The sequence below is a fragment of the Lepisma saccharinum genome, chromosome 1, assembly GCF_977018435.1.
Source record: "Lepisma saccharinum chromosome 1, izLepSacc3.1, whole genome shotgun sequence".
Lineage (NCBI taxonomy): Eukaryota > Metazoa > Arthropoda > Insecta > Zygentoma > Lepismatidae > Lepisma > Lepisma saccharinum.
The window spans coordinates 33680223-33703110 of record NC_139229.1 but is presented as its reverse complement, the minus strand read 5'-3'; the positions used below and the strand labels follow the sequence as shown (position 1 = coordinate 33703110).

Genomic DNA, 22888 nt, shown 5'->3' with positions numbered 1-22888 from the left:
ATGAGATGTGCAAAATATCTCGGCGATATTTGTTTCGGTTCTCGAGAAACACGCCTTCAAACACTGCTGAAATTCACCTACTACGTCAAGGATTTGAAAACGTCCTCTCCACAGCAAGACCATCTTGAGGTTCAGGCCGCAGCGCTCAATCAACAGGTCATCATCTGTAGACGATCGTCCTAACGGTTGTGTAAACCCATTATCGTATTTTTATTGTAGAGAATTAAGGTATATTTATTTCTTTTATGATGTTAAATTTTGACATTTACCCTCCCGACGAAAATAGTAGAATATTGAATATTTGCACTAAAATTTTGATTCAGGAAGCCACTATGGCCATATCAAAAATTCCTACCATAGCACAAAGAAAGAGTTGAAAACCGTTAGAACCTTCCTGGCGGAAAAAATTAAACATTGTATTTCTTTGAAAAATATTATCCGGAATATTTGTCAGCTACAGTAAAACTCGTTACAGCTTTTGTATGAACTTTTGTATGTAAAAATCAATGGATTAAATCAAAATCCCGCATGTTAGGTCGACCGTAGCCTTTACCCAAAATTAATCAACCAGATAATGCAGTTATTCTGTGTAGCTATACAATCTCAATACAAAAACTTAATTTCTATAACCTCTCAGCAAATGTGCAAAGAAATTGGTACAAGGGCAATGTTACATTTATGTGAATAAAGAATAAAGACTAAACCTAAATCACTTGTCACATTGTAATTTCGACCCTTTTGACTTTATTGAACGAAATATAATAAACAAATTGAATATTTTCATTGTCGTTAGTAGGATGTGTGACAGGTTTTCAACATTTTTATTGAAAAAAAAAAACAGATTAATATTTCGATTCATTTGGAAAATGAACATTTGGAATATTTCCTTACACTGTGTTTACACTCTGTTAATAAAATCGTGAAGAATGTTAGTGAATTATGAAACGTTAACACTGATTTAATAATCAAAATTACGAACATCGAAGCTTCACAAAGACAAAATATAGAATAACAGTTCACATGAAACAATTTTATAAAATGTATTACACTTGTAGTTCATATTAACATAGCTAGGTAATAAAATGCTTTCTGCGTGAAAACATTTGTGTTTCAAACATAAGTAATATAATCTTGGATAATTTTGCACACGAATATTTCATCAAAGTTCTTGTTACATATCGTACCCTTGTATTTGAATTCATAACATATTCGTATCTTCCCTTAGCCTTCGATTAGCCTAAAGAAGCATAAAAGCGGAGTAAAATACGAACGTAAATGTACACATGTATCAATTTGGCCCAGTTGTACAGTTTTCTTTCGTTAAGCATACTTTGAAACTGAAAATTTGTATAAATTATATGAATATTTTATCGAATGCTTGCATAACAGTTACACTAACAAACTGCTTTGGTAGATATGACCGTAATATTTTAAACGTTGACTAAATCTTGAAACAAATTATTTTGCAATCATAAGAAACAACGCATATTTACGTTGTAATTCAGATTTAGATAAATTATTTGATATTTCTAAAAAAAACTTATTGACTAGAGATTAAAATTGACCAAATCAAAGAGTATACTCGCATTAGATGCCTATTCTGAACACATGAAATCTTTACATCATGAACTATTTCTGTTTTTTATTTATGAGTATGAAACCTTTGTTACTTAACTTGCATTTTTTCGTAGGAATCACGTGGAATTTCCCTACACATTTCTTATTTTCGGCAACATCTTGAAGAAATGTGAACTTTACTCTTACCTTTTCCATCATAATTGCCCCTGCAATTGATCACACAACACTTATACACCATACCTTTTGTACATTTAAGCATATTTATACGTCATGTAAACTCGAATACAGTTCATAAATATTCATTACAATTCCACATTCACTAAAAAGGTCCAACATTGATTCCCAAAAAGCAAATCAAACATGGCGGCTATCTCGCCTCCAGTTGCTGACGCTTAGTCACGTGACCAGAGCAAGCCATCAGGCTTTCAGATAGAGAAGGTAATGTCCACAGACAGGAGGTCCTCTGACGTCATCACTTAGAAATGCGTGCAGGCGGCGCTTCTGCTCGTCCCGTCAACTTAGCATGAGCCGCGGAAGCGACAGAAAATTCACTTGTTACTATGTAAAACAAGTATCTTGTAACTTGCAGTGCAAAAATCAGCGCTCCATTTCTTGGAGATGAATTATGCCCTAGCAGTTTAGCAGTATTTACTATAATTCAGCCACTTGGTAGAGGGTTTTCCCATTAGGGTGACAAAGCAAAACTTGTAACAGTGAATGGCTGAACACGTGAACAGCCTTGTTCATTGCGAATACATAGGTTGGTTCTGACTGGCAAGAACTTAATGTTATAGGAATGGCTTTTCTGGAATTACAATTATTTTCGTCATAATATTTTCTTCACAAATTTTAAGATAATACTTTTAGAACACACTGGTTTACACGCCAATTTCTGCAATATAAGAGGTGATACGGTAAAAAAAGGTACGGTGAGTTTTTAAATTCCCTGCATTAAACGACAGTTTTCTTCCGTTAATATATATATTGCAAATTTTTGTATTTAGCCTACTTTTACGTCGCTTTTCCGTTCACTTTGTTTAACCGCAACGATGAGAACGCATGGTTAATTTATTATGTATCATCTCTAACATCACATTTCTTCCCACTTTTGGCTAATCGCTGCAATGAAGATGAATAACTACAAGCTGTATTCGAAGTCGGGGTGCAGGAGTACACCCCCCCCCCCATACACACACACACTACCACCAACTGCACAATCTAAGTATCACCCAACCTGCTTTGATAAGAGACGAACTTTTTCTTCTGTCCCATCTCATTTCGAAAACATTCACTTGTCCCCCAGACGGAACATGCCTAGTCTCGTGAGCAACACTAACATTAACAATATAAGCATCCCCCTAGCTTTCTCCAAAGTCTCGAGCAAACATCCTCCCATGTAACAATTTCCAGTTCAATGCAATGTCACTCACAAGGAAACAGTCATGCCCAGGTCGAGAGTCAAACCTGGAACATGCGACTTCCTCAGATAAATCATGAATTTTGTGAATAATAATTACAACGCCAGTTTATTCCTGGTAATTTTGAATCTGCAGTTTGGTTTGCATATATAAGCAGGATAATATTTAGTTTTCGAGGGCTGTACCGTCGAAACGAGGAGTCAAATAATAATAATAATTATAATAATAAATATTAAGAAAGTTTTTTCTATTTATAATGATAAGTCTCTGCATACGTTGTTAATTCTATATTTTTCTACACTTGAGACGAGAACGAGAATTGCCCTCCCAAACCGAGACGGATGTTTATAAATTGAGACGAGACTGTCAATGAGACATTTACAAATCAACACGAGACAGACATTTACAAATCAACACGAGACAGACATTTACAAATCAACACGAGACAGACATTTACAAATCAACACGAGACAGACATTTACAACTCTTAACGAGAACGAGACCAAGGCTGCCATGTCTCGTCTCGATAGGATCCTTAGTGGTGAAGTTGTGAACCAACCAATTAATGCGTTCGGGGTAACGAGATGAGGCTCCTTTTTTTGCAGTACAAAATTCAAAATAATTATATCGTACCATTTCAGTATGGGATATTGTTATACACATGGGCGTATATATAGTTCACGGGGGGAGAGATGGATCAACTTTTGGTATGATTAGGGTTGCTTTATTTCGTGAAAATCCAGGACACTGCTGGCCGGAAGCTTGTTAGGGAGCATGGGGGGGAGGGGATGTTGGACCCGACAAAGTTGTGTGTTTGTAGTCACGAAGTATTGATACTTTTCTGTTCATCTTGTTTCACTACGTTTTTAAGAACCAAATTTCTTTAATATGATTCGAGGGGGAAAAATTAATTGATTTGACAGTCTCAATGCAGTTTCTTATCGCAGAAATTCCGAAACTATCAGGAAATTGCAGATATTGGTCTGCAGTCGCATCTGGTATGTGGAATTACCGAAATTTCCTTCCCATCCGTATCCCATTCTATACGTCTCTAATTTAAGAGAATGAAATAAGTCCGAAGGATTTTTTTATGAACAAGCGGATAGAACAAGGAAACTGGTAATTTTAGTGAACCAAAAAAAGATGGGGGTTGGAACCGTTGAATCCCCCTTAAATGCGCCCATGGTTATACACATTATTTCCTTGTAATAATTATACATAAACTAAATATAGATATGTACTGTGCAACTAATGTAATCTTCTCAGTGTATTTTCTCTTATCTGCACGAAAATATTTGATCATAATTTGCGCAACAGAAATGGAACACAAACTGAAATTGCTTTATGGAAAAGAAAGTTAAATAGGCTTTATAAATTGAAGAATGTGAAAATTCCTATTTTGCACTACATAGGTTACGGTAAATATCGATAAATATAAGTTTAAAAAATATTTTTGAGTGTCTTGTCAGCAACCAATTTTATAAGCAATATTTTTCGCATGGCCTGAGAACACACGCAGCTGAACCCTTTCATTTATCTTGCACGTGAGCAGCACGGATATTTCATAGAAGAATGATCATTACAAAGCATAGCTTTCCTTTCTCCTGTGGCTCCTTCTTCCATTATTTAAATCAGTACAGATTTGTAAAACTGTTGCACGTGTTCGCTCACCGTGGGCTACCCATCCGGAACTGGACGCTCGAAGCAGACGACAAACGAGCTCTCCCTAAGGAGTGACGTAGTAACATGGCGGCGGCGTGTTTTCAGCGCAACGCTAGCCTCGCAACTTTGGAAGTCTCGTTTCTGCCTTAAACTGGATGCAGAGAAACGCGAGAACTTGCAGGGGTCATTTTTCCAGGTTGTAGTATTTAAATATGTTGTAAAAAAATTGAGTGGAAATGTCCATTATTATAAGCATAATAAATCTCAATTATTACGAGGGCCACTATTTATATTTTGAGCCTTGGCAACACTGATTGAAGTTAGGCGCGATTTGACGTTTGCACGGAATCGTCTGGCATTATTGACCATAACGTACTTCAAATGTTTTGTCAATAGCTTCATTTGTGTTGTTTATGTTGCCTTGGAGATTTCGCGACAACAATAAAATGGAATTAACTAGAGAACATCTTCGTGCGATGATTTTTTTACGATTTTCGACGTGGATTATCAAGACAAGAGTGCATCGATCAACTTACTTCCACATTTGGCGATGAAGCCCTATCCTTTGCCACTGTGAAACGCTCGTATAACGAATTTAATCGTGGCCGCCATTCGCTCACCGACGAGATTCGCGAAGGTCGTCCAAAATCAGTTGTTCAAGAAAACATTGATGCTGTGCAAAACCTAATACTGCAAAATCGTCATGTGACATACTGTGGGATTGAGGCAACCATAGGCATTAGTTCCACCAGCATATATAAAATATTACATGATCATTTAGCTGTGAGAAAGGTATGTTCTCGTTGGATCCCACAAAAATGGACAAAAACTCAAAAAGACGCTCGCGTCAATTGGTGCAAACAAATGCTCAATAAATACAATCGTGGTGCTTCAAAAGACGTATATAAGATTGTAACAGGGGACGAATCATGGATATATGCATATGAGCCGGAACGTAAACAGCAGTCGACTGTATGGGAGTTTCAAGATGAACCAAATCCAACAAAAGTTTTTCGCGCTCGAAGCACATCGAAACAAATGGTCGCCCGTTTTTTCGGGAAAACTGGTCATGTGGCAACTGTGCCTTTAGAGGAACGTAGAACGGTCAACTCTGAATGGTACACAACAATTTGTTTGCCAGAGGTCTTCGGTCAAATACAGAAAACAAACAAACGCCGTCGGATCATTCTTCATCAAGACAATGCCAGCTGTCACACATCTCGTCTAACAACCGACTTTATAAAGTAAAGTAAAAGTAAAGTGCTCCCCTGTGCATAGCACCACGCCATGAAGGCGTATAGGGGGTGTGGGGGTAACGCCCCACACTTTCTTGATCCGGTCGTGAGTGAGGTGATGTGATCAGCATCACGCGCCTGACCGCCTTTACCCCCCAGGGTTTCCCCCAGGTACCCATGTTATGCGACGCTGGGTGGGCGCCGGGGCCGCTTCCATCGTTAGAAAAGTTCCCGGATTTGAACCGACTTTATGAACAGTCAAAAAATCGAATTGATGGGTCATCCGCCGTACAGTCCTGATTTGGCACCCAATGACTTCTTCTTGTTCCCGAATGTCAAGAATAAATTGCGTGGACAACGATTTTCGTCGGCGGAAGACGCCGTTGATGCGTTCAAAAACCATATTATGGAGGTGTCTCAAGAAGATTGGAAAAACTGCTTTGACAAATAGTTCGAACGAATGCAAAAGTGTATTGACCATAAAGGAGAATACTTCGAAAAACAATAAAGCAGTTTTCAATGCCAAATTCCTGTTTTTTTTTTCATTGTTAGGCTCAAAATATAAATAGTGACCCTCGTGTAAGCGTGTTGCTAAACTAAACTATTATCGGTGAGAACCTTCTTGGGAAAATACCATATTTACCCCTACCTTGAAAAAATCCTGCTGACATTCATTTCTCTCTCACTTACTCTCTCACTCTCTCTTTACATGATCACCCAGAAGGATGAGTATGTAACCTCTCTTTTGCTTTCTTTTCATTTACATTACATTGTTTTCGGTTGTCCTCTGCTTCGATGACTATTACTGCAAAGATTCTCTCTCTTTTTCTCTGTTGGTATTTTGTGTATAATGTATATCCCCTGACCCTAGGGAAGGAACTCAGTCATTTCAGAAGATGCGCTTGCCGAGGGATGCTGTGTCAGATATAAATTAAATGTTTAATAATTGTTTGAAGGATACTAGTGTTTCAGATTGAATTTTCTTTCCAGATCTCACGATTTCAGCCAACCTGAAATTCTCTGAAAAATTATGCAATGTAATTTCAGAACTACTGAACTAAACTATTAGTGCAGTCAGGGCCTACCAAGTGATTTTTCACTAACTGGAACATGGTCAACATGCTTTCTGGTTTTCAAGAGCAGGGTCCACCAAGTGGACCCGGATTGTACTTGCGATGCTGGGTCAACAGCAAAATCTGGAGCTCCTGCCATTGATCAAACCTTGGATCACTCATAGCAAAAGTGAGAGTGCTGACTGTTCAGGAGCTCAATTTCAGAACTCCTGGTAATCTTATTGTCTTGAAATTGTGTTGATATTTTTTTCATTTTTATGTACTATGATTCTTATCATTTTATGTTAAGCCGAGATAATGTAAATAATGGTTCAATTCCTCCTCCAAATCGAGAACACCTATTTCACCACAACGTTCTTGTTACTCTTTTGCTTGCATCTAGGAATTACATTGTATATCTAACTCATCTCCAAAACATTGACAGCGATAACATTTTCAGTGATAAATTAGATCCATTAATTTAGGAATGGCAAAGAAGGAATAGTTATGCTTAATATAAATAAACATTTAGACTTATTCTCCTCTTTGCATCAATCATATTGTTGATCAATCAACTAATGGTGGCTCCATGTTCCAGATTAACAGCAGTATTCCCCTAGGATTCCAGAACACCTTTGTTATAACTTATAAGCTTCCTGGCTGATGGTGAACATGAAATTGCTTTGAGGGGGGGGGGGGGGGAGAGGTGTGCTTCCACTGCACATTGTCGTGTAGGATTAGGTTTCTTCTTAGTTGCTGGGATGAAGTCAGGGAAGTGTCGACCAAGAGGCAAAGTGGAGTGGTTGATGACCCAGAATGTCCAACCTTTGATGAATGTGAGATAGTGATATTTCTCAAGAATCTCCTTCAGTGTCCATTCGAAACTGAAGGGCAGATTGTGTATGTAGCACCATTCTTCAAGTAGAGTATGAAGGAATTCCACAAAGCCAAGTGAAGGAAGTGAAGAAAAAAGTGTTCTTGTAACATTGTTTGCCTCTTTTCTTTGGAATAGCATAATCAGCCAACTTCTGATCAACTTTATCAACACACCCCATACTATTATTTCAAGCAACAACCACAGCAGATTTCACTTTCAGCTCACTTCATTTTTCCACAACAACTGTTTGGTTGAGTGTACCATAGATAAGAGTACAACATCTCTCTTATCTTTCCACTTGAGAGCCACTATTTTACCCTTCTGATAGGCTTTGATATCTCCCTTTTGCAATTTGTAATGTTTTAGATCTGGAGGCATGTTTTTTCAGTTCATTTTTACAGTTCTTTTAACATCTGTTCTATGTGAAAGGAGAATATCTGCTAAACTTGGAGAATTATAGAAACTATCCATTGTTAAACAGTACCCTTTGTTCACATGAGGCTTTCCTAGTATGAAGATAATTTGTGACGATTTGGGCAAGTCAATAAAACCTTTATTAAGTGATGTGTCAGCACCAGAAAGCTGAAACACTGCATAACAGATGACAACAACTTACAAATCACACAATGCAGTGAATATGACACAAATGTTCCACAATCACTGTGCTGTGCATGTGAAAACAAAGAGAGCATTTTCTTAAACAAAATCTGACAATGTGTACATTTTCCCAAGCATCAAGCTGAGTAAGGTGTTGCCTCCAAGTAGAGAGAGACTCACAAGTTTGTACGAGATAAAAATATGAAATGATAAAAAGTAGTTTGGCCCAATTATATACGTAGATCCAGCAAAGCATTTGAAACCGTGGCATGGGAGCAGTGGCACTAGTGTCGCTAGGCTAAGTTACAAGGAAGACTGCAGTTCGCATATTTTCCGAGGTTTCAGAAAGCTTGTCACTACTATACTTGGGATAATATAAAAAGTGCACCTGGTACCTGCCTGAGTTTACTTGGGATACTAATACTAGTAGTAAGCATACTGAATGCCTTTGTATAATCCACAGAATAGCCATGAAACATCATTCTTGGATATCCTATGGATGTCTCCTGGATGGATATAAGAATATCTACCGAATATTCCTTGATATCTATTGAATATCCAGAATTTCAGAATAAATATCAAACAGAGATAAGAGTTATATTTTAATCTCAGAAAAAAAATGTAAAGGTTACTGGAACAAAAGAATCAAAGATACTTAGCTACCACCTGTAAAAAAAAGAGAATTTGCTACTTTGACACACTTTGAACATACTTCTCCAGACCAATCACAGACCACTTCAGAGGTAGGCCAACTATTCTGTTAGGTCAGTTCATAATTTGTCTCGAAGAAGAGCTATATCACATTTCAAACCATTGGATGTAAACTCAGATCTAATTTGGCTGATCATGTGAGAATATCTGTGCCAACACTATCTTTTATATATTTTGCAAAATAAATAATAATAATAAAACTGAAGAAGCAAACATTCCCAAGCAAAGACTCTATTCTTTCTGTGCTTCAATATATTAATACGGTGGTTCCCAAAGTGTGGGCCGCAGCAGTCTGGGATACAGGAAGGTTGTGTTTTGAACATTTTGTGGATCATTTTTGGATGTGTTTTGTACATTCTGGATGTTTCGGACATTCTGTGGATCACTTTTGAACAGATTTTGGACATCCTGTGGATCATTTTTGGATGTGTTTTGGACATTATATGGATCGTTTTTAACATTCTATGGATGACTTTTGGACATGAGTTCATGTGATACGGACAATATGTTGATGTTTTTATTTCACTGTGGATACGGATATATTCTGGAATAAAAATGTACCTAATATGGACATTATGCTGATATTTTTCTCATATACTTTGGATTTGAAAAGAACATTCCTGGACTCTCTCTTTCTCTCACACACTCTCACTCACTCACTCACTCACTCCACTCCACTTACACACACAAATTCACATCCAAAAAAGTACTTTGTATTCACACGCATAAGCAGAGTAAATTCTTCACTACCACACAAAGCAACATCCTCATGCAAACCTCCGTAATGTTCGAGACGAGACACAAAGAAAGCCTCATGGTAACTTTCACCTGGTAGGCACACATGCATGACTCGCTGAAAAGACAGGGACGACGTAATTCCTGTGGGAGATGTTTTTACATTACGATTTATTACTGCATCACAGAGTTTTGAGTCCTAACATAATTAACTTGAGACTATAGATACTATGAATGAATCTTTACACGGATATCAAAACATTTATAACAAATTTGTAATAACACGTGAATGTAATACTACATATCCCATGAATATCCAAAATGAGACATCCTATGGATATCCAGGATGGGAGATTCTCTGGATATCCCATAGATGTCCCATGGGAATTCAGAGCTGGATATCCATGGATGTGATCTGGTCATTGTGGATATCCTATGGAAGTTCCTTGGAGATGTGTGCTGTATGGGAATATATATGTATTTTTTAACTTAAGGGAAGCAACCTAACCACACTAACAGAGCATTGCAAGTCTTAGATAGGCTTAGATTCTGACTTGGGCACCATGGAAAAATCTTGAAATACTAACGGTGCCGCAAAATGAAAAAGTTTGGGATACGCTGTATTATTAGTTTTAAAAATGCAAAGGGAATTGGATATTGTAATAAACACAAAAATAATTAACATACAACAACAAGTTTTCAGTAACAATTTATATAAAATAGTTCTCTCGTTACACATTGATAATACATAAAGATCATTACAAATTGTCACAAAAGTCTTATTCAATATTGCATACAATTTTTATCATGGGAACAATGTATCCTGAGAATGTATTTCATAAACAAAAGGAAGTATTTTTTAATGTAACAATAACATCTGTGATCTCAAATTTCAAGCCTGTAATACTTAAGACTTTCAGCAGGTTTGGACATGGTATACTCACAGAAAATCACAATGCAAGTCATAAACTTCAAAACACATTAAACCTAAAAAATATCACAAAAGAGAATTGAACTATTTGTGAAGTTAGGCAATAAAGTAGCCTTATCTCCTTCAATATAAACTATTAAATAATTTCCATATCACTGACGCTTTAAGTATATAAAGAATTAGAATTAGAATTTTGACTTGTCCAATACATAGACTTTTCAACTTAACCTTTAAATGGCAGAGGGTCTCTTTTAGGAATTGCAGATTTTCATCACTTCTCTGGAACAACTATTGATATTTTATTTCGGTTTTCTTTTTACATTTATATAAATATGGAGGTATGGCAAACTTGAATTTCAATACAATGCAAGTGTTGTTGGTTTGTTGAAAGCTATTTTCTTTAAAGAAATTAATTTGATTTTCAAATATAAGGATATATATACACCAAGAAACATCACCAAATTAGTTCTGCTGTCATAGAGGGCTGATGTCGGATTTATTCTAAGCAGAACGACAAGCTTTTCACATGAAGTGAAATTTGACATGCAATCTCTATACAAGTGCAAGTAGATTTGGTTGAATCATACTGACTCACCATATTTCACTTTTTCTTCTGTATCTCCTAATTATGCTTCATGGGAGGGAGGGATGAATAAATATTTCACAACTTGCCAGTGTGGCCTCCCCTCCTAAAAAAAACCCTCCAAATCTATGATTTTTTTGTACATCATTGCATATTTGAGAACCTCCTGTTGCTAAAGATGAAACAAGCCATAGCCACGTATTCACAGGTTTCTTGCTTAGACACTTCAGATAAGGTAATTGGAACTGGAAGTACAGTTTAAACTTTAATCTGAACCAAAGTGCAATGTGCCTCCACTGGCTAGAATACAGATACAGAACCTGTTGATTAAATACATTAAATTGTCATACTCACATATCATCGTATGAGAACCAGAGGAACGTAATTCCAAAAATATGGTTTTCAGTTTTGTTTAAATAAACTCTGAAGAGCTCTATTTCGAGCCAGATCGACATATCTCCACTTCTAATCCTTAGCAGTAAGATAGAGCCATGTATCTCCAATTAACTGACTCCAAGAGCCAGACATATTCCTAAGAATAAATTATTTCCTCTCTCCTATAAATACAGTATGATAAATTGGAGTTATGTCTGGTGTTCACATGACAATATATGATATCAAGCTCTGAATTATGTTTTGAAAATGCAAACTTCTTAGAATTTTTCTGTACATTAAAACAGATATCCATAGTGTCAAATAACATCAACTGTCATGAAATCTTCACTGACATGTATAATTGCATTGATAGAGAATTTCTTATGAATTACAATGAATTGTCATGTGCATATATAAAATCATAATGGAATGTGTCTGAGTACAGAGATAGTTTGAGCTGCTTCCTGTAATCCTCCAATCAAGGAGGTAGTAACAGCATTTTTAAGTCATTTATAATGACATACTTTTTAAAATACATTTACATATGCACTTACTACAATATACACATGATCAAGTAATTACCTTGTATTTGTTGGAAACTAGAAAAAAATAAAGCTTGCATTTCTAAACATAGTGCTCACTTGTTTCAAGGATAGCCACATCCAAATTCTCAGCTTCTATGATATCGGGCTGCTTGATTTAATCTTTTCATTTAAATTGGTGAAATAAAAACAACAAATGCATGATTTCTGAGAATAGAGAATACTACAGTAGTATCAGGATTATCTTAAATCAGAGTCATTCAGCACATCTCATCTTCCTCATACCCTCAGTATTAAATTAAGTGATAGAAGTATAAAACAAAACTGTCTCCCATGCATGTGTTATCTTCAGTTACAATATGTATACTTAACAATCTGTGCAACAGAACATGGATAAAAACAAACATAGTGCAACAGTTAAACAAAATCATAGATCAAACTTTTAAATATTTAATTTTTGGTATTCATTTCGGAGAAGAAATAGAAAATATAGTTGAGGAGATAAGACTTTGTGTTCAGTCCACAGCAAAGTTTAAAATAAGTACTGCATATTAATTCCTCTCTTGAACTTATAAACGGAAACATATATTTATTTTTAACAATGGCCTGGAATAAGTTATGCATTTGTTTTAAGGGCTGATTGTTATTACTAATTGTACAGAGTCATCATATATTTATTTATATTTATAATAGTTAATTGATTGAGTTGGTGTTTTAAGTCCACTTTATGCACAGAAAGGCTAATCAGGACTGGACCTACACTTTAAAGTGGGATCTGAACCACTATGTGCCCAGGAAGGACCCTTTGATTTCAAGGCGACGACGTTACCACTGTGGCATCGGGGAGGCCCTATATTTATAATAGGTTCTCTAGAATTACCAGTACTCGAACTGGGGAGATGCTATCCTCCCAGGTAAGAAAATTCACATAAAGCATTCCCTCAGTTAGGAAAACTTGTGTAAGCATACTCCCACTTATTCCCAAACTCAACAAAAGCATCTCCCATCTAGGACTTCCCACTTTGAGAACTGATAATTTCAGTAATACATGTACAGTAGATCAAAAACAAAATACATGAAGATTATGGTAGCAGTAAGGCACTTCTGGGTACTTAAATAACCTAATTTTTTTGAGAAACATAATCTCATTTTATCTCCGAGTGTGTGCAGTACTGGCTGACTCAGATCATTAAAACGTTTTCAAAAGTTTCTTATTTTTTATAGATTAAGCTTTGTTGGAAACAAATGTATTTATTGTAATTCACTCAAATGTGACTAATTCTTTATATCATGCATCAAGATAGTTAACATTGTCCTTACTATACTACTTTTTGGTCTCTTGGATATCAGGAAATGCCCAAATATCTATTGCTGTTTTTTTTCTATCTCACACTTATCGCTAAGTTTTCTACATTAATTTAATATTTTTTAACTTTTCATTTATGATAATGAAATAAATCTGTATTACCTTAAAATATTTAAATTGAAAATGTTTCTATCATGCAGTTCCATTACTTGCATTGTGATTTCCTCATAAAATTAGTTGTCACGTACAGTTCCATATTAAAACACATTACAAGATACTATCTTTTCCCCCTCTGAACTGGGAGAGGAAGAATATATACAGTGTATAGAATTCTAACCAACTTTCACAGAAAAAATATTATATAATATTATACATCAACAATCATTCTTAAACAGTTTCAATATTCAAAAATACTATTCAATTTAAGCATTTCCATGCAGAACTTCGTCACAAAACATCAGGAGTATTATTCTCTGAGCCGGTCTTTTTATCCCAGGCCGATATTTGTTCTTTAATCACTGATATTTTTCTGCTCCATTCATCATCTTGACGGCACCATTCATTTTGGAAGTAGGAGCTGCTCCGTTGAGTTTTTCCGTTATTGCATTCTTGAGGTACTCTGTCACATGATAATGTTTCGCTTCATGTGCTAATTGAAAAGCCGTCATCCCTTCCTGGTTGGTTAGTGCTGGGTTCGCCCGTGCCACAACAAGCTGTTTCACGATGGGCAAGTGGCCAAACAAGGCAGCAGCATGGAGGGCACTCTCTCCGTTCTGCAAAGTGAAAAAATGGAAACTTCATTTACTCCAGAGTGGTATTCATATTTTGGGAAACTGAGAGACTGTTAAGATTTAGGCTGGTTGCCCATCATCGGTACGCAACGTGACAGCTCGGTCCCCTCGAACGACCAAACTGGGCATCGTGCTGCCTACAATTTTGGTTACTTATTTGCCTCAACTATACGCTCAGAAAATTCGGGACATGAGAAACTGCATCCCAGAGTTCGGGTATGGAGTCTACATCTCAACTTAGCTTACTTGTTTCACTTAAACCTATATTCATGCATAAATTACCCTCACTTCAGTACTTTGCTTAACCATCGTGATCACATCCACGTTCCACTGACCAGTGTAAACGTACATGCGGGTCATGATAGGAGTACCAAAATAACTGATGAACTTGTGAGCCAACAGCATCTCTACCTTGCTGACCAGTGGCAGCGGAACACCCTGTTAAGCCAGAAGTTCATCAATCAACAAAATATGATCTATGCACAATAATCATTAGTTATATTTCTCCTTATTACTTTGTAGGAAACTAAAGCTTTTCCAAATATTGAATTTATTTACAATGACTCAAAATTTTTTAACTCCCAAATATAATACAAAATAAACTCCTGATTTTTAGATTAATTATTATTACTATTTTTGAATCATGGTCGGAGTTCCTAAGATGTACAAACCTCTGATCAAGGCAGCTTAAACAATACCAATTACAGCTGAAGGCTCAAAAATATGATAACTTAACTTTAGTTATCTGGAATTAAAACTGGATACAAGAATTACCATAAAACCTAAGAGCACATTTTGATCAACATGCCTGAGTCCCTCAAAGATCAAAGACTAGATTACAATTACTTGGTTACAAGAACTTTACAAAATGTCGGAAATCTTACTTTGCATTCAATAACTTTACAAAAGGCTGAACTATATTCTTCATAAAATTCCATTTTTATGCATTCAAAATTCTATATAACCATCGTCATCCACTTATATTAGGCTACTAGAGAATTGACTGAAGCATTCATAACTAATAACAGGGGAACCAATCTCAACCCTTTACAAGCCACCGCCGGCTACTTATATTACAAATACAGCTTTACAGAATTCACTTAGATAATACCCTTTCATAAGAAAGGTATGACAAATAACTTATTATATGCTGACCCGATAATCCGTACCTCTGCAGCCAATAAATGAAACCATTCCCTTCTACCTAATGACGACACAAGTATTCATATTCCAATGGACTTGTATCATATTTACAGAAAGTTCTTAATGTGCACCTTCTGACCAGAAGAATGCTCTCAGTTTTAGGCAACAAAATTTGAAATTTATTTACAGAACCTCCTGACCAGGAAAGCTACGAAAGATTTAAGTTAAAGAATATTAAAGTTCGCAATATGATTTGCAACATGATAAGCGGATTGTAAATCTTTGAAAACTCCAGTTTAATTTTCAGGATTTAAATGTAGTCATACTTATAAAAGGTTAATAATTTTAAATATAAAAGTTATATATATATACTCGTATATATGAATTAAATATTTACAGACACACGTTGTTCCCCTTAAGGACTGTACTGACCAGCACTAATCCTAAGGGTGGCTTCCTGAAAATGCCGGACATTCCGGAAGAACAGGGTTGACCAGCCACTTCCCACACAATGCCCTCATTCTCAAAGCCTGGACCCCGACGTGCAAAGTGATTACATCAAAACCCAAAAACAGAATGAATTTTGCTGACGAATCGCCCAGTATTTATACTTGCTGGATTGCATCATTTTCTCCCCCCCCCCCAACAAAAGATTAGGCCTAAGGGAAAGTTATTTTTAGCTACAACAATTACCCCTTCAAAAGACACATAAAGAAACACAATGGAACTTAAGTTTACTGCTAAAATCAAAGGGTACTGTAACAGAGGCATTGTTGGGACGAAAGAAATGGCAAGCTTCAGCTTGCTCTGCGTTCTCATTCACCCGGCAGAAATTGCGTTGATTTGGAACCAAGAAAAATTAAAAGAAAAAGATTTAAAAAACATATACGAGGGCTGAACGAAATTTATCCAAAGAAGAATCAAAATTTACCAAAATTTCCAGATCGATACAAGACATGGTTATAATTAAATACTGAGAAAATTATGTACTGTACTCAGTTTTCTGCAAAGCTGTTTTTTTTGTTTTTGATCTATTAATGTTAGTGGTTACTGCCACCATTCTTGTTGGAAATAGCTGCATTGTTGCTTATAATAATAATAATAATAATAATAAATTCTTTATTTCCGTAGACCCATATCCATGGGTGTGGAAAACGTCATACAATACTAAATATTACAAATGGAGTACGATTACAATAAAAAGAACAAAATGCAAACACAAAAATACAAATAAATCATATGGGTTAAACATAAACAGTTATAAGTGTTACATACTAAACTTGTAAAACAGATAATCCAAATATAGGAGACATACAATATCAAAAGAATTTAAATGCTTCAATTTACTAATCCAGTTTAACTATTGAAATTCATTGAGATTATATAGAGGTATATCTGTTAAATACTGTTTAATTGATTTCAGTTTCTTGTGAGTTTCTGTAATTGGCTTGGCTTGGCTTGCTTCTGTTGTTTTTAGTTCATCGAGTGCCACTAGGTGTGCTGTTATTATCTGTCTTTTTTGGTGTTAACCCAAAAGATGCACCTAGTGGCAATCAATGAACTAAAAACAACAGAACAATGTCAAGCAACAGTGAGGATGGTGGGAGTGTCCACCGAGATTTATAGAACAAAAAATAAGAATCACAGCTTTGCAGAGAAATAAGTACATAAGATTCTCAGTATTTATCCTGTGTGGTACTTGAAAAAATTCTAGTGGGTGGATGCGGTGGGAGAGAATTCAAATAGCTACTCTTGAAGTACCAGTGTATTATATAAATTATATGTGGAGTCCCCCCTCTTCCCAGTATTAAAATTAGCAACGAGAGAGAGAATTCCCCTCATCTCCCTTCAATTACATCCAATTTCATGAACATGGAGAAGGTAGGTAGTGAGGGAGGTCGGGGGCACCCACACCATCCCTGGAAAATGAATGTAAGAATTAAATTATATATTTCACACATGCAATTATGTACATTTCAGACACAGTAACTTGCATTAATTACACTGGTCGACATTTTGAAAAAGAAATTAGGATGTTTTCAATCCAATAGGTGATTATGGAAGTATTTTGAATGCTGATCACAGAAACAACATATACACTTTTCCCCCTTCATATCAGGATTTTTCACAATTTCACATTCAAAATTTTCATATTCGCCATTACATTGCATTTTTCACATAATGTAACAAAATAAATTTATACAAGGGAAATTTCAGTTTTTTTCCAAACCAATAGGTGATTCTGGAAGTATTTTGAATGTTGATCATGGAAATGTCATCCCATCATGTCAGGATGTTTTCCTAGATCAGGATTTTCCCCCATGTCATGAAGTTCAATCAACCCACCATATTATAACAGTTGGGCTGAAAAGTTCATAGGCTGACTCATAGATGGCGTTACTAGAATTAAATCCATGTGATTTTTACTTAGTACTAACCTTCAAAAGATACGTGTATAAATTTCACAGCTGCCGGATAATTAGTTCGTGAGATATAGCATTGTGAGTGAAGCAGCTTTTGTTATTGTGAAAAAATGGATAAAAAAGAATTTCGTGTGTTAATAAAGCATTGCTTTTTGGCGAAAAAAAATACTGTTGAAGCCAAGGTTTGGCTTGATAAACATTATTCGGACTCTGCACCAGGAAAATCAACCGTTGAGAAGTGGTTTGCTAAATTTAAACGAGGCGAAATGAGCATCGAAGACGATGCACGCAGTGGACGCCCCAAAGAGGCTGTTACCGACGAAAACATCAAAAAAGTCCACAAAATAATTTTAAATGATCGTAAAGTGAAGTTGATCGAGATAGCTGAGACTTTAAAAATATCAAAGGAACGTGTTGGACATATTGTGCATGAATATTTGAACATGCGAAAGTTGTGTGCAAAATGGGTGCCGCGCGTGCTCACAATCGATCAAAAGGAACAACGTTTTGATGATTCGGAGCAATGTTTAGGGATATTCAACCGTAATAAACACGAATTTTTCCGTCGATATATTACAATGGATGAAACATGGCTCCATAACTACACTCCAGAGTCCAATCGACAGTCAGCCGAGTGGACTGCACGTGATGAACCGAATCCAAAGCGTGGAAAGACGCAACAGTCGGCTGGCAAGGTTATGGCATCAGTATTCTGGGATGCGCATGGTATTATATTCATCGATTACCTCAAAAAGGGCCAGACCATCAACAGCGATTATTACATAGCGTTGTTGGAGCGTTTAAAGGATGAAATCATGAAAAAACGGCCCCATTTGAAGAAGAAAAAAGTGCTGTTTCATCAAGACAATGCACCGTGTCACAAATCAATGAAAACGATGGCAAAATTATATGAATTAGACTACGAATTGCTTCCCCATCCACCATATTCTCCAGATCTGGCCCCCAGTGACTTTTTCCTGTTTGCAGACCTTAAAAGAATGCTCGCTGGAAAGAAATTAACCTTAAAAGAATGCTCGCTGGAAAGAAATTAGCACTGATGAAGAGGTAATCGCCGAAACTGAGGCCTATTTTGAGGCTAAAGAGAAATCGTACTATAAAAATGGCATCGAAAAATTGTATGACCGCTATAATCGTTGTATCACCCTCAAAGGCAACTATATTGAATAATAAAATCGAATTTTGTCAAAAAAATATTTTTTACTATGTTAGCCTACGAACTTTTCAGCCCAACTGTTAACATTGAGTTTTTGACATTTTGTGAAGAAAATATGTCACGTGAAGGTGGAAGATAGGTTAAATGTTTTAAATTCCATATACATTTACGAGGGAGTTTCGAGGGAGTTTTGATAAGTCTCTGGCCTGACAGGGAAAGTCTTGGAATAGATGAATATCCTTCTAGTATGTTGTGAGTCAATGTTTCAGAACATGTTGTGCAAAATTTCAGGCAGAAACTGCTAGTAATACTTTCGTGTTACATGTTTGAAGTGACCATGGCAACACAGAGTGTGCAGTTTTCCTGAAGAGAGCTGTCATCAAGCACCTCTTTTCAAAGAACACAGGTGCCAAGGAAATATACGACAAATGGACACAAACAATAGCCAATGACTGTCCTACAGCACAGTGAAATCGTGAGTGACGGATTTCAGGAGGGGGAGAACATGCACAGAAGATGAGGAAAGACCAGGAAGACCGAAAACAGTAGTGACTGAGGAAATTGTTGATTGTGTCCATGACCTGATCCTTGCAGACAGGATGATTGGTCCGGAATGTATAGCAGACACCCTAGGCACCAGTCTCAAGTGAGTGCATTACATTTTGCATGAAGAATTGGAGATGAAAAAACTTTCTGCCAAGTGGGTGGCTAAACTCTTGACAGCTGATTACAAGTTGACTGATAAAGCACTGTTGGAGTGTTTCTCACGTAGTGCAGCAGTGTTATTGAATGAATACTAACAGTGGATGAAACTTCATTGCATGTGTATGATCCTGAGACAAAATATCGATCTATGCAGTGGCGTCATAGTGGAACACCACGGCCCAAAAAATGTCGGCAACCGAAATCTGCAGGAAAAGTAATGGGTGTGATATTTTGGGATTGCGAGGAGATAATTCTTAGCGAATATCTGGGAAAATGCACCACCTTGAATGCTGAATGTTATGTGGTCCTGTTGGATAAATTGTATTCAACTTTGAAGGAGAAAAGGCAGGGAGAACTGTCAAAAGGCATCCTCTTCCTCCAAGACAATGCTCCTTACCACAATGCAGAAACTTCGTGATTTAAAGTATGAACCATCCTCTCTCATTCCCCCGATCTAGCCTCCTCAGAGTATTATCTTTTCCCCAAACTTATAATGCACCTCAAAAGTACTGGATTTAGGGACACCAGTGACATAATTTCATCAGTAGAGGCATGGTTTTCAGACCAAGACATATCCTTCTATTACCATGGATTAGAATTGCTGCAGGAACATTGTGCTAAAGGTGTCAACCTGAAAGGGAACTATGTTGAAAAAAATGACATTCATTTGCCACTGATGTCATTATTTATTTCCGGGGCCGGAAACTTATCAAAAAACCCTCATACATAGTTCAAAATTGGAAGATTTGTAATGTAGAAAATCGATAATTTTCCCATCTAAACAGAGCCATCTATTGGGGAAATAATGGAACTACACATTTTATTTGTGAAATTAAGGCAGTTAATATATTGCTGTTTTCTGAAAGCAAAAGATAGACATTATGGATAAAAATGTGCTTTGGAATCACCATGCTGAAATTATTCAGAGATTACAGTCATCTGTGAGACATCTAAACCCATATCGACCAGTGTTATTAACAGAGACTGATAATTGCAAATAAAACTGTTAGTTCATTTCATGGACTTTGGCAGGATTTATTGCAGGAGGGAAACAAGTTATTTTTCCAAGCCGGAGGGGTAAACAAGGCATAATTGCCCCAATGATAGTGTTGCCCTCTCAAAACACCCCTTCAGTTGGAAGTTATAATATTCTAGCTATGCTCTTGTTATAATTAACATAAATTAATGTGAATGATATGAAATTATATGTGTGAAATATACCATTTATGGTCCATGGGAAAGCATGCCCGCCTCCCCTTTCCAAATCTCAATGAGACATGGAAAACTGTTTTTGGGGAAATGCCTTCATTGCCCCTCCTTGGAAGAATTCCTGCAGACATCACTTCATTATCACATGAGTGTCATTAGATATCACAAGCAAAATATCTAAAATATAACTAAGGACAGTTGCTAATAACAATAAGCACTATTCTAATTGAAAATAAGTGCAAAAGAAATTAAGACTCAATAATACTCTGGAATTCATAGTGCAATGTTACTGAAAGTTCAATACAAGCACAAGACCTTCCTTACTCATACTGCAAGACACAACAAGTGTGATGAAATATCCTTGAACCTGTAACACAAGTTTACTTTTTTGACATGCAGCTGAGTAATGACAATATCAAATTACTAACTGGAGAGATCAATGAAATTAATAATGCACACACACACAATACTTCCTGTCAGTGGCGGTCATTGGGTTCCAAAAATTGGGGGAGGGGGGAGAGACAAGTTTGTTTTCCCTCGTATATAAGGTTTAGCATAGTGTGAGGGGAAAAAGTGGAGGCAACTGCCCCCTCGTCTTCCCTAACCGCCGCCACTGGTTGCAGTATGTAAATAATAAATGTTTTCCATTCATGAGCTTTAATTATGTCACATGGCATATGAGAAAAAAAATTCATAGAGGAAAGAATTAATTATAGAATAAAATTGACTCCCCGATGGCATAGTGGTAACCTAGTCACCTTGTAATCAAGGGATCCCAGGTTCGATACCTGGTGGAGGCACATAATGGTAGGAATTTCACTTTAACTGTAGGTCCAGTCTAGTTTCGATTAGCCTTTCTGTGCATAAAGTGTACTAAAAACAAAATCAAACCAAATTATAAAATAAAATTAGAATCAGAATCCACCTAAATGTATCTGTACCCATTAGTACATTCTTCAAATTCCTTTTATCAAACAAGATAATCTTTAAACAGTGGCGGCTGCTTAATATGTGCTACCGTGCTATAGCACGTTGCTAAATTTGTTAAAATGAAAAGAAGAAAAAAGCAAATCTCACAGATGCAAGAAGTTTAATGAAGCCCTAAAGTGAAATTAAACTTCTCATGTTAAGAGCCTCAACATTTAACAGCGGCGCCACACATTTCCCTCACGCTGTTGGGACTATAAAGAATACCGTACCGTACTAGAATCTCAACAGCACGTCTTCGCCCCTTTTTCGTCACTCTGCGTATGAATACTGTACACCCCACTCCTTGATTCGTACGGGGGATAAGGTCTCGGCTCAAGTAAAATCGTCTGCTAGCGTGCTACAGGAAGACACAGCACGGTAAGTGTGCCATCTCAGGATAAGAAGAAAGTCTACGACAACCTATTGCCTCTGTCAGAACAACGTTTATTAATATCACTTTCAAACGTTCTGTACGTTATCAGTGTAGACTTATGCAATGTTTGTAACATGTCATATACATTAGCAGCACCTGCAAAAAGTTGGAACGCGAATTGACACTACCCCTTAGCCTTTTATCTATTTTGGTGGTAAGTTGTAAAGATTGCAACTCTGAAACTATAGTCCGTGACTTTTTTGCTTCCGAAAGTGGATTCTGCTATGTAATTTATGTTTAGGAAATTTTAATTTTATATATTTTATCCAAATTACCTGTTTTTAAATGCTAGAAATTATTTCCTTGCGTTTATGTAGCACTTCAATCATAGAATAGTTTCAATCGTCAAGAAATAAACTTACAGAGTACCGTCATTTTTCCCCGGCTTCCAGACCCGAAAATTTTTCCGCCGCGCGGTTCATTCTTCATTGTGTTAAAA

At 36.5% G+C, this 22888-nt stretch overlaps 2 protein-coding genes across 2 annotated transcripts in view; one reads left to right on the top strand and one right to left on the bottom strand.

The window, feature by feature from the left end:
* RpS21 (ribosomal protein S21) overlaps positions 1–22888 on the top strand; it is a 426171-nt gene that overhangs the window by 235108 nt on the left and 168175 nt on the right. The window lies entirely within an intron of this gene.
* The window catches only part of LOC145994385 (uncharacterized), a 150088-nt gene continuing 137758 nt past the window's right edge, over positions 10559–22888 (bottom strand). Inside the window, exon 8 of the mRNA XM_083130504.1 lies at positions 10559–14375. Within this exon, the coding sequence (XP_082986630.1) occupies positions 14118–14375 (258 nt within the window). The 3' untranslated portion in view covers positions 10559–14117. The remainder of the gene's footprint in view (positions 14376–22888) is intronic.